The sequence below is a fragment of the Branchiostoma belcheri genome, unplaced genomic scaffold (genome assembly GCF_001625305.1).
Source record: "Branchiostoma belcheri isolate BF01 breed outbred unplaced genomic scaffold, Haploidv18h27 scaffold4, whole genome shotgun sequence".
Lineage (NCBI taxonomy): Eukaryota > Metazoa > Chordata > Leptocardii > Amphioxiformes > Branchiostomatidae > Branchiostoma > Branchiostoma belcheri.
The window spans coordinates 3,257,963-3,269,765 of NW_017804020.1; the positions used below are offsets into that span (position 1 = coordinate 3,257,963).

General features: G+C 42.1%; 1 protein-coding gene across 1 annotated transcript in view; it reads left to right on the forward strand.

Annotated features, from left to right (window-relative positions):
- LOC109476909 overlaps nt 1-10,228 on the forward strand; it is a 14,276-nt gene extending 4,048 nt beyond the window's left edge. Inside the window, exons 9-25 of the mRNA XM_019777927.1 lie at nt 257-459; nt 861-945; nt 1,378-1,532; nt 2,024-2,049; nt 2,484-2,663; nt 3,453-3,530; nt 3,770-3,848; nt 4,066-4,179; nt 4,642-4,737; nt 5,103-5,204; nt 5,527-5,628; nt 5,959-6,069; nt 6,305-6,383; nt 7,672-7,883; nt 9,123-9,207; nt 9,550-9,704; nt 10,121-10,228. Coding sequence (XP_019633486.1) covers nt 257-459; nt 861-945; nt 1,378-1,532; nt 2,024-2,049; nt 2,484-2,663; nt 3,453-3,530; nt 3,770-3,848; nt 4,066-4,179; nt 4,642-4,737; nt 5,103-5,204; nt 5,527-5,628; nt 5,959-6,069; nt 6,305-6,383; nt 7,672-7,883; nt 9,123-9,207; nt 9,550-9,704; nt 10,121-10,150 — 1,892 coding nt within the window. The 3' untranslated portion in view covers nt 10,151-10,228. The remainder of the gene's footprint in view (nt 1-256; nt 460-860; nt 946-1,377; nt 1,533-2,023; nt 2,050-2,483; nt 2,664-3,452; nt 3,531-3,769; nt 3,849-4,065; nt 4,180-4,641; nt 4,738-5,102; nt 5,205-5,526; nt 5,629-5,958; nt 6,070-6,304; nt 6,384-7,671; nt 7,884-9,122; nt 9,208-9,549; nt 9,705-10,120) is intronic.
- The last annotated feature ends 1,575 nt before the right edge of the window (nt 10,229-11,803 follow it).

Sequence of the window (11,803 nt, forward strand, 5' to 3'; positions counted from 1 at the left end):
GCAGTATCATTGGCCAGAGGAGTAGTCCATTAGCCACCTCGGTGGCTAATGGACACTCCTCTGGCCAATGGATACTGCCTTGCCACCGTATGATCTGCTTGGAGATTACCATTTCTGTATACAGTCCCCATCGACGATGTGTCACTTTTGTCCATCGTGTATAAAGAAAAATTCTGACTGATATAAAAAATCTCCACAAAACTTTGCAGCAGGATATCATATAACACAAAACTAACTGACCAGCTATGTTTTCCAGGCCCCGGCACCAGCTCTGACCCGTGCTCTGACCTCTACCACGGACCGTCTCCCTTCTCCGAGGTGGAGACAGAGGCGGTCTCCAACTGGGTCCTGGCCAACAGCAACAACATCAAGTCATACCTGAGCGTGCACGCCTACTCCCAGATGTGGATGACTCCGTACGGATGGACCTACGCCCACCCGCCAGACTACGAGGATCAGGTGAGTTGGACATGTACTGCCTCCTATTGTCGTTTGTTTGTTTGTTTGTTTGTTTGTTTGTTATGTTTACCGAAGGAAATAAACATATTGTTTCTGCTCTGTTTCTTCTTCTGTTCCAAACCTGGTCAATGACCTGAACCAGACCGTCTGTCACCATGGTAACTGGTGTTGGGTTACACAGTGTTGCAATTTTATAGTAGGAGGGATTTAGACTCCTGTCACTATATATGTGAATGTGTTTGAGTAAAATGTAGACCATATGCGAAGGTAAACATTATGCAATTGCTTTGCAAGTGTTACCTTTCTAGTTTGCTAGTCTTATTGGATAAATAAATGCCACACTATTCTGGAGTCCTTCAAACACATGGAGGGCATGTAATATTGTGACTCTCTTCCCCCAGTATTCCCTTGCCGGAAGGATCGCAGGCGCCATTCAGGGTGTCCACAGGAAGAGGTTCGCTTATGGAACCATCGCCGACGTCATCTGTGAGTACAATGTTACGTACAGTGATAATTGTATTACGAAAATGCATTATCTTATCCATCTTTACCTAACCGTAGCTCTCTAGTCCTTCTAAGTCTATCACATCAGGAAATTCTCGAATCAAATAGCGACTAAAATCAGATACACAACGAAAAGTTAATTGCAAATTCGTGCCCGGAGGCTAATTGCAAATTACAAAGCATAAAAGAACAATGAAACAGAGTATAAAATACTAGTAACTAAAATCTACATGATGAAGGTAGCTGTCTAGAACTATAACTATGTCTAAAACTATGTCTGAAGGGTTTGACTTCTCTTCTGTAAACCATGGAAGACGTAATGTCCCACCTTTTCCAAAATTTGTGGGTTTTGGGAAGTTAAAGAATAGTTTTTTCTTGGTCTATGAATGGGTTTTAAACGACGTTTTTTCCCAGACGAGGCGGCAGGATCCAGCTGTGATTGGGCTTACTCCAAGGTTGGAGTCAAGTATTCCTTCGCCATCGAGCTCCGTGACGAGGGGCGGTACGGATTCGTCCTGCCTGCCGACCAGATCCGACCCTCGGCCGAGGAGTTCTTCGCAGGGCTTATGGTAAGTAACGCCCTGACCTGGAATGGCGTGGCGAAAGTTTAAGTAACAATATATATGTCCCATGGTACATCATATCATTTCCTAAATATCTTCAGTGTGGTACTGCTTAGTGCTAGTATAAAAATTGTAACAGGTACAATATATGGCAAGCTCTTCAGAGATACTAACTGATATCTACTCTAACGTCTATAGTGATGCTTATTGTATGTTCTATGTATCGAGACAAACACTATTCTATTTCATAAAGGTGATACAGTATATATGGAACATGACTTACATGACAATATACAATATACATAAACATACATACGTGTATGTATAATCGCATTTTCGTCTTCAACTGTGAGATGCACTAGATGAACTTGACTTCTGTCAACTGTTTTTCCTCTTGTCTAGAATGACTACACGTGAGTATCTGTGTGCTGATACTAAACTGACAGCTGTATAATGTGTTTATTGCTAGCGCTTGTTGTGTTTCCCCGAACCCTCAGGTCCTGGCCAGCCAAGTGCAGCTTGAGTACGCCTAAGTCCCGGAGGCTGTCACAGCAACTCTTCCGTTTAATAAAAACTGAAAGCTGCCGATATTGTGCTTCATTTTTTAATAGAGTTAATACTATTTTGGGCCCGGGTCTTAACAGTATCAGTGTCGCTGTTGTGGGCTCTCTGATCCAACATAATAAGCTCACCAATCTAACCTACCTGCGATATAGTGACCACCTCAGTAGCAGATAAATATTTGCAGCACTATTGAAAAGGAAATTTCACTTCCGAAAATAGTTTCACCAGGTTGGCGAATGATTGAATAGCAATCTCATTCAACTTCGGTGCACAGCAAACAAGTCATAATTGCCCTGATGAAGATGACAGAGGGTCATTGAAACGTTGTCTCTTGTTAAACAAGTGGTTGTGAAGAAAGAACTTTGCTTTCCGAAATTTTACTTCGTTCTAACGCTGGTTAGGGATCCATTGTGTCCGTATATGGTCACGTATGTCGACCTTCGTGACAAATCAAATATTATTGACAGTAGGTGACCCCAGGCGCGTGATAGAGCGAAGGTACAGTACGTCACATGAGACCGGCCCAGGGTGTAGGGACGTCAAAAATTACGCCACTCTACCCACAGTCTCTCGGTAAGGTTGTCAAACTTCATTGCACAACAATTGTTACTGGTATACAATGTATGGCAATGTCCTCAGAGGTACTACATACCTAGCTGATATATAATTAACGTCTACAGTAATGTTTGTAAGTTCTATGTATCGAGACTAACACTATACTATTTCAGTAGTAGTAGTAGTAGTAGTAGTAGTAGTACCTGTCCAAATCCATGTCCTTCAGCATAGTCATTTGGGGTCAGCCAAATGTCTCACTTGTTTGAGACTCCGATACCGTGTGTTTAGATCTATTGTTGTGTTACTTTGGCATGTTAATACTTGACGTGGTATGCGCCAATGGTGTCGTTATTCCCTATTCAAAGCTATGATATAGTTTCAGATATACATTGTACTTTAAAATATACTGGATTTCGCTAACAATATGTACTCGTGGGCTCAATAAAATGGCAAAAAGGCACTGAGTAGAAAGCAATAGGCTGTTCCCGTAGGCAGTATGTAAACTTTGTAAGGGAACTTTGACCTGTGTAGTACAAACAACAAGAAGTTTGTCGTGTCACAATTGCCACTGGTACCGTGTGAAAGTATGTGATTGTGTTTGGACAACGTACTTAGGTAAACACAGAATTACAAATATAACTATCACAAAAAGGGACCAACATAATACTCCCATACAAATAAGGTAAAACACGGAGCAGTTTCAAATACGGATTTTAATGTTTATATATTTATAAAAGATACAAAATATTGTCAGGAATGGTCAGGAATGATAGGGTTTTGCTATTCAAATATGCTTTTTTTTTGTAGGTGTCGAATCGTCATCATGAATGCCCTGCTACTTTTGTTCACCGTCACTGTGGCCTCTGCCATTACTCGCTTCGATAGGTAAGCAATGCCAGGTCCAAATCACCCCCCTCCCCGTTGTTTTCGAGCAAATATAGCTGTACTTTATGAATAAATATTAAAGAACCATTCGTATTTCTCCGTATACATCATTTGCCCACACATCTTTTTTTTCATACCATGACTCAGTAGTTAACATATGGTAACTCTTTAGCTGTGTAAGGAGAGTTTGTGATAATTATACCAGATTCTGACGTTGAATTGTTCCTTACTCATCTCAGAGAACAGGTGCTGCGAGTTATTCCTCAAAATGAGCGCCAACTTCAGGACCTGGTGAGGCTGGAGAGGGAAGACATCCGGGTAGGTCATTTCTGCACAGACCCATACTGTAACAATCTTCATCACTGTTGAATTTTCGCTACTGTGTCGTTGTTTCTTCAATGAGTGTATTGTCAGGAAGAACTGGTTCGGATATTCGATGTTACATGTTGTAAGATAACACTAGCGTATTCCATTAATTTGATTTGACTGAATATGTACATGATGAGATCCATAACAAAACTTTGTTACGTTTCAGCTGGACTTCTGGAAGTCGCCAGGGGGCGTGTTCCGGCCCGTGGATGTACGTGTGCCCAGGAACCTCCTCACGCACGTCAGGAAACTGTTGGGCAACACTGGGATACAGTACACGGTAGGGGCGAGAAATCTGTCCATGAATAAACAGACAGATATCATAAACGACCAATATGCAATTAACTTTATTGCACAACAATTGTACAGGGTACAAAGTAAAACATTATACATAAAAGTAAAACATTATATAAAACACACTAGATGGAAGATCATGAAATGGTGGTGATATTTCGTGATTTTTCTAAATAACAAGGGTAACAACTTTATTGCGCACCAATTGTACAGGGTACAAAATAAAACATTATATATACATGTAAACATTATATATTATATAAAACACACGAGATGGAACATCATGAGCTTGAAACTTTGGAGAATTGTGGAGGTGATATTTCGCGATTTTTTTTAATAACAAGGATAACAAAATTAACATGTCATCTAAAACTTAACATGTCATCTCACAAGGTTTTCAAGTAATGATTTGACAGTTTGACCTTTGGTTTATCTCGTGACTAACCAGGTGATGATCGACGACCTTCAACAACTCATCAACAACCAAACGTCACCGTCGATCACCAACGAGTTTGACTTCGATAACTACAACAGTTATGAGGAGGTAAGTACTGTCATTTCGTATTTCTAGTAAGTATTTCTGTTACGTATGTTCATGGTTTATTTTCATGACATGACTCGCAGCCATGTAGCAATTAGACTTGATGGTTTCCTTCATTTTGATTTTATGAATCGTGGCCAAAATAAACATAATGATGATTTTCTTCATTTTGATGATATGCCTCGTGGCACAAATAAGCCAACAACGTTAAGTTAAACACATACAAAATAGTCGTGATCAACTTTGTTGTTGTCTCAGAAAGTTCAATGTGATATTTTGTCCTGATTTATATTTTATAATTACCTGATTTAACACTCAGCTGCTTATTTGACACTGCGCACTGTGCCTAATCTACCCTTTTCTCATAGATCAATACGCAGCTGCAGGACTTCGCTGACAAGCACCAGAGTCTGACGTCACTCATCAAGATCGGCGTCTCACACGAGTCCCGCGATATCTACGCAATCAGGGTATTCTATGTGGTTATTGTCGCAATGACTCAGTACGTACAGATGTGGACGCAAACTGTGCTAATTTGTTGTTGCATGTCCAGATCACAAGATGTTAACAAAACATTCAACTGCACTACCATAGCAAGCCACCAGGGGGCCCAAAATCTTATTATTTTGAGGTTTCCTAAAGATCTACCCACATACCAAATATCTAGACAATCCACCTAGGCAGTTTAAAGTTATCGTGTTAAAGGACAGAGAGACAGACACGCACACACACACGCGCATACCCCAAAACATAACCTTCTTTGCGAAGGTAATAACCTGTATCACTACACAGGTGGGAAGTTCTGGGACCAACAAGCCCGCCATCTTCCTGGAGGGACAGATCCACGCCCGGGAATGGATCGTGTCTGCCACGCTGCTCTACAACATCAAGTTCGTAAGTACATATTCCAAAGTATGAGATACTCAGAGCAAGGACATTATACAGAATATATGTCCTTGCTCAGAGGAAATAAACAGCTTGATGTTTTGCTTGGTAAAGTCAGTCTTTCTGTAGTAAGCATGGCTTTCTTTGTCCACACCGTGTCTCACAGGTTGCGGAAAGTTACCAAAGACTGATCAATAGATGTGCGTACTTTTAGCGTAGCGTTCGTGTAAGCCATCACGAAATCGCCGGCGAATGCACTTGGGTACACGGCGCCAGCAGTCGAGAGAATGGATGCAGTTGAGGTAATTATGTTAAGATTTGTATTTTTCTTGCATGTAGTTGTTGGACGGGTACGGTACGGATGACCGCATCACCAAACTGATGGACGAGGTGGACTTCTACTTCCTGCCCGTTACCAACGTGGACGGATACGTTTACACCTGGACTACTGTGAGATATGATCATTTTACTATGCCGTACTTGCTGGATGTTAGTGTCGTCTGAAATGCAATGTCCTTTGTGAGCTACATGGAAATTTATCAGTCATTGTCTTGTAGCGTTTTTTTTATCAGTCATTGTAGCACATCCAATGACGTCTTAAAAATCATCTGCTTTGTGGGTCTAAACTAACAAATAAACATTTTGACTTCAACATTGTCGAGCAACTTCCCCCGTCTCTCCACAGAACCGTCTGTGGCGTAAAACCCGCTCCGGTCCGATTGACGGCTGTTACGGAGTGGATCCCAACCGCAATTGGGACGACCATTTTTGGAGGTGAATGTGTCTTACTGCTTCAATAAACATCGTGGTGCCAGATAGCTTTTACGGTCAGGAATAAGTGGTGTGGGTTTGGTCCCTCTAGCAGATTGTTCTGGAACTGCAGGGTACCTTCTGGCGAAATCTTTGAAAGCCAATAAGTAGGGGTGTGGCTTTGGTCCCCCTAGCAGCTTGTGGTCCCCCTAGCAGCAGGGAGGTCTACGAGTGGGGTGTGGGGAAGAGCAGTTTGGTCTACCAGTGGGGTGTGGGGAAGAGCAGTTTGGTCTACCAGTGGGGTGTGGGGAAGAGGTCTTCCGGACAGGGGTCCAATGTAGTGTTTGCAAAAAAAGTGACGAAGGGGTGCCGATGTTTCATGTTTGAGTTTACATTTCTCATAATCTGCTGCAAAATGATATTAACTACTAACATGGCTGGAAAGTGTAAGAAGTGGCGTGTTCTGGGTGAATATTGATTTCGGGCCCGAGGCTTACTTCCGGAAGTCCTTCCGCCTTCAGCGCGGTGCTTCGGTTTGACCTAAATATGCCTTGTATGCGTTCTGGGGGTGCTGTCGCTGTGCCTCCCGCGACGGGCTATTGTGATAATCTCAGTGTTAGGATTTTCTTTATACTTTTCTAAATAATACATAAGGGTTTTCTCTTTCTGACCATATAAGTCGTATCGGTGGCTTAAATCTGTGTGATGGGTTTAATTCCACGTTAAAATGGCCAATTTTCAGCATCATTTTTGATCGAAAAATTCTTTTTCCCCCTAACATTTACTAAAATATGAGAGGTGAAAGAAATTGGAATTCTATTCTTCTCGTAGCTAGAGGGATATCCTTCATTTGCAAACACAGTGTTTTGGCTTAAGAGGTATTTCCTGAAAGAGACGGTCGCTAGAGTTGAGGGTAAGCAGAATCGAATTGAAACCCAAAATAAACTGGGGTGTGCCCCCTTAAGTTCACATTTCTTTTGTTTGTCACTCATTTAATCTGCTTTGAAATGATATTAGGTGTTAGTGTGGCTGAAAAATAATAATAGAAGTGGTGCTTTTTCGGTTGAAGATTGATTTTGGCCTCGATTCTCACTTCCGGGTATTCTACTTTTCTGAAGTATGACGTCAAAACTGGGTCCAAGCTACGTGACACGTCTTACTGGGTCAGTCTACTGAGGAAGACCACAGTAACTGGTCGAAATCTCTAGGTGAGAAACTTGTTGTGTTGGAACATGTAACTACCAAGACAGATGAACTTTCATGATAGTATCTTCTTGGTAACGCTGTTCTTGACGGCCCTACACTACGCAGAACCCGGTGCTAGTGACAACCCCTGCTCGGACACCTACCACGGCCCCACCGCCTTCTCCGAGGTCGAGACGAAGTCCCTGTCCAACTGGGTCCTGGAGAACGGCAAAGACATCAAGGCGTACCTGGCCGTGCACTCGTACTCCGAGATGTGGATGAGCCCGTACGGGTGGACCCACGATCTACCGCGGGACTACGAAGAACAGGTTTGCCACTTTTTTAAGTTCAAACCTTTTCTCTAACACAAGGGATTGTTATCACCTTAGAGCTTTCGACCAGTCACTCTGGTCTTCCTCAGAAGACTGACCCAGTGAGACCTGTCACTTGGCTTCTCTGAAGTGTGACGTCAACACTGGGTCAAAGGTATCCAGAAGAACACTTTTATATCTTTTGGTCCTACAAATATTTACCTTCGCCAAGAAGGTTATGTTTTCAGGGGCGTTCGTGTATGTGTGTGTGTGTGTGTGTGTGTGTCTGTCAACACGATAACTTGAGAAGGCCTTGATGGATTGTCTTGATACTTGGTAGGTGGGTAGGTCTTGATGAGACCTCAAAATGATTAGATTTTGGACCCCCTAGCGGCTTGTTATGGTACTGCAGCTGAACTTCCGGTTTTGATATCTCATGATCTAGACATGCTATGGTGATGAAATTTGGATGGTAGGTAGCTCTTGTGCTGGGGAAGAAGTGACGTGAGTTTGGGCCTCCTAGCGGCTTGCTCTGGAACTGCAGGGATATATTCTTGAAAAGATTCAAAAGGGGATAACTCAAGAACCGGTTGACGGATCGTCGTGATTTTTGGTATGTAGGTAGCTTACGTGATGCTTGATATAATTCTGTGACAATTATTCAAATATGGATGTAATTTGCATAATTTATGGGAAAATTCTATAAATCATCTGCATTCCATGATAGGACAATTGAAGCTTGTGACATTGGTAATTGACAACGAGAGAAACACAGGAAGATATTGATTATGTTAATAATGACTTAATTTGCATAATTAATGAGAAAATTTTATAACTATGTAATGATAACTGCCTGGAATTTCATACTTGTGGTATTTGAAAGTTAAATTGAGGTGAACATCATTAAACATAATTTATTCAAATCAGAACCTCATTTGCATAATTTATTAGGAAATGCTAGAATGCATTGTTTGTTAATATAAGACTGTCTTTTGGTTGAGATTATGATAAAATGATATAATTCATGAAAATTAGGTTCCTATTTCTTAAATCAGGGGGGAATAATCTAATCTATAATTTGTCAGTCATAAAGATTAACATCATTTGGCGAAGGTATGAGATCGGGGAACTCTAGTTACATTTACATTTACACTGGGTTATTTACAATGGTTGATTTTTTGGTAGTGAGTGGAATAACGATACATATTTTCTATATATAATAAACTAATTATAATAACTGGTCTTCCTCCCCTATAGAACGACCTTGGTGCAAAAACTGTTAACGCCATAAGGGAAGTGAACGGTCTGAACTTTAAGCATGGATCCATCGCCAACGTCATTTGTAAGTATCATAGAGAGCAGGACATTCTTATGATATATACATTTTTCCTTAAACCGTCGACACGTAAGAAGCAATTTTCCTTAGTCTATACATTGTACTCATCTTGATCTTGAAGCAATCATCTCCAAAAGCAAAAAAAAAATGGACGGCATGATCTTACCAAACAGAATTTCATAGAGTAACTAAACAAGGGTTTTATCGAGAAAAAAAATGTATATTATTGGTGTAATCCTTGAAACTATATCTCATATCTTACCATTGCTTTTGTCAAAAGTCCTACCTTTCAAAATGCGAGTGTTATAGTAAGTTTTAAGTGTTTTATTACACCATAATACGTTCCAGACGTGACGTCAGGGAACAGTGCGGACTGGGCCTACGACGTGGCGGGGATCAAGTACTCGTACGCCATCGAGCTGCGCGACAACGGGCGGTACGGCTTCGTCCTGCCGCCCGAGCAGATCAAACCGTCAGCCGAGGAGTTCTTTGCAGCGCTTCTGGTCAGTATTTCGGCTAGCCTGCCTCTACCAGACTTCGGAAGTGGCTGAAAAGAGTAGAAATTGGCCAACTACTAGAGATATATAGACAGATTACATGCCAGGGGAGTTGGTCCGCTAAAGGAGTACATTTGCGGTAAATGTACATTTGTACTCCTTTAGAGGACCAACTACCCCTTCATGTTATCCGTTGGCCAATTTCTACGTACTCTTTCCAGCCTGCAGCTGTTCCAAAGTCTGGAAGATGCTATATAAATATGAATGTACAATACAGGTATATTTGACACATTGAATGGAAGAAAAAAAATCGCGTCACACTTTTGTGTTACACATTCAGAGAGTTAGGTGTAGGTGTTAAGGAATTGAAAGGTTAATTTCAAAGATCTTTACTTAAAGTTTTCTTCACTCTACAATTTCAGGTTGTGGCCGAGCAAATCGCTAATGAATGATCTCCATGAATTCTGGACAAGACGTGGTGCGTCGAAGCATCTACTTCGTCAGACACGCCTTGAAATAAACTATGAGTGCAGACACTAGTGTTGAAAGTTCATTTGAGTTAATTAACATACAACAATCGCATATTATGATATGTTATAGGCCTCAAACAAACGCATGACAATCAAAATACCCACCAATACAACCCAAGCAGCTCCCCTGGCGCCCAAGTTTATATTGCATCCATGCAGGCGTCCATAAAAGTCAGTGTGGCCTGGCTGAAGAGTACAGAACTTTTATGTCCTCAGCAGTCCTGTGTAAGATTTACTCCTAACGTAATTGGTACGATTGGTGGTTTTCTTTTAATGATCGCTGAACTCCGCCCGTGTGGACCGCATGGGGCGTGTTGGTACCGCTGAGCGGCGGGGTGCGCCGAGTGGCCGGGAGCCAAGCTAATTACGTCGTCAGTTTTGCGCCATGTCTTGCCCGAGGGGGCCACACAAGGTCACACCACACGGGGAGGGGAGGCAGGGCTGCCTGATTGGTTTTTGAAGCGCCAGCGGTGCACCTGTTCAGCACCCAGCGGTCTTCCCTGGGACCACTTGTAAGGTCGTGATGTGAGGCCATGTCGGTGACATTCCGTATGCACACAGATATGTCAACCTTTATATTAGGATCAATTCGTATGATTTGTTTTTGTAGAGAGGCTAATTTAGCTCTTATCAAATCTCTGTAACAAATCAAATCTAGGAACTGCATGTTGATCTGATTGCTGTGAATTTGATTCAAGACTTGTTCCCACATGAAAAGACGGTTAGTCCAAACATTGAAGTCTTTCTCCTCCATGCAGTATATCGTCTGACTCACGGCATGTTCTGTCAACCTCAGGAATAAGACCTTTTTTCTCTCGTGACCATCATGATAAGTCTTTTCATATTACAAGCTGAATATTCACCCATATCTGCACTGTGTTTTGCAGGAAAAAGTTGTTCTTATGAAAAAGTCTTTTTATGTGACTCAAAGTTTCCTTTTCCTCAGGACCAATACTGTGAACTATATATATATGTGTTAGTGCAATTTCTTGTTTCACAAGTCAGAGACCTAGTCAAAGCGGCTAGCCACTCGCGATACGTACACCTGGGTTAGATTACGACAGTTAAGCCGCACACACACCACTTCTACTGCCGGGATTTCTTACGCTGAGTTTTAAGTCTTCAATCTTCGGATTTTTCTCGGCAGGGGGTCAGAACACAATCAGAACATGGCATCCAGTAAAGTCTCACTCCCCCGGGCCTGGAAGATGGAAATCCGCTAACTGCTGTGCAGTGCCAAAACGGTAATCTCCAAGCAGATCTTTTGGTGGGGGTAAGACAGTATCAAATTGGCCAATCTGTTATTACCATTTCTCCACCAAAAGATTTGCTTGGATATTACCAAAACGGCCCTTCGAAGGGGAGGGACGGGTCATGGCAGGGAGTAACGTCACCTGAGACTGTGTATATCATGTAGGAAACTCTTGGACACATGCACACTGATACACAAACACACATACACACAAGGCACATGCTCACAATTGCAACACGCACGCGCACACACACACACACACACACGGCACACACACACACACACACACACACACACACACACACACACACACACACACACAC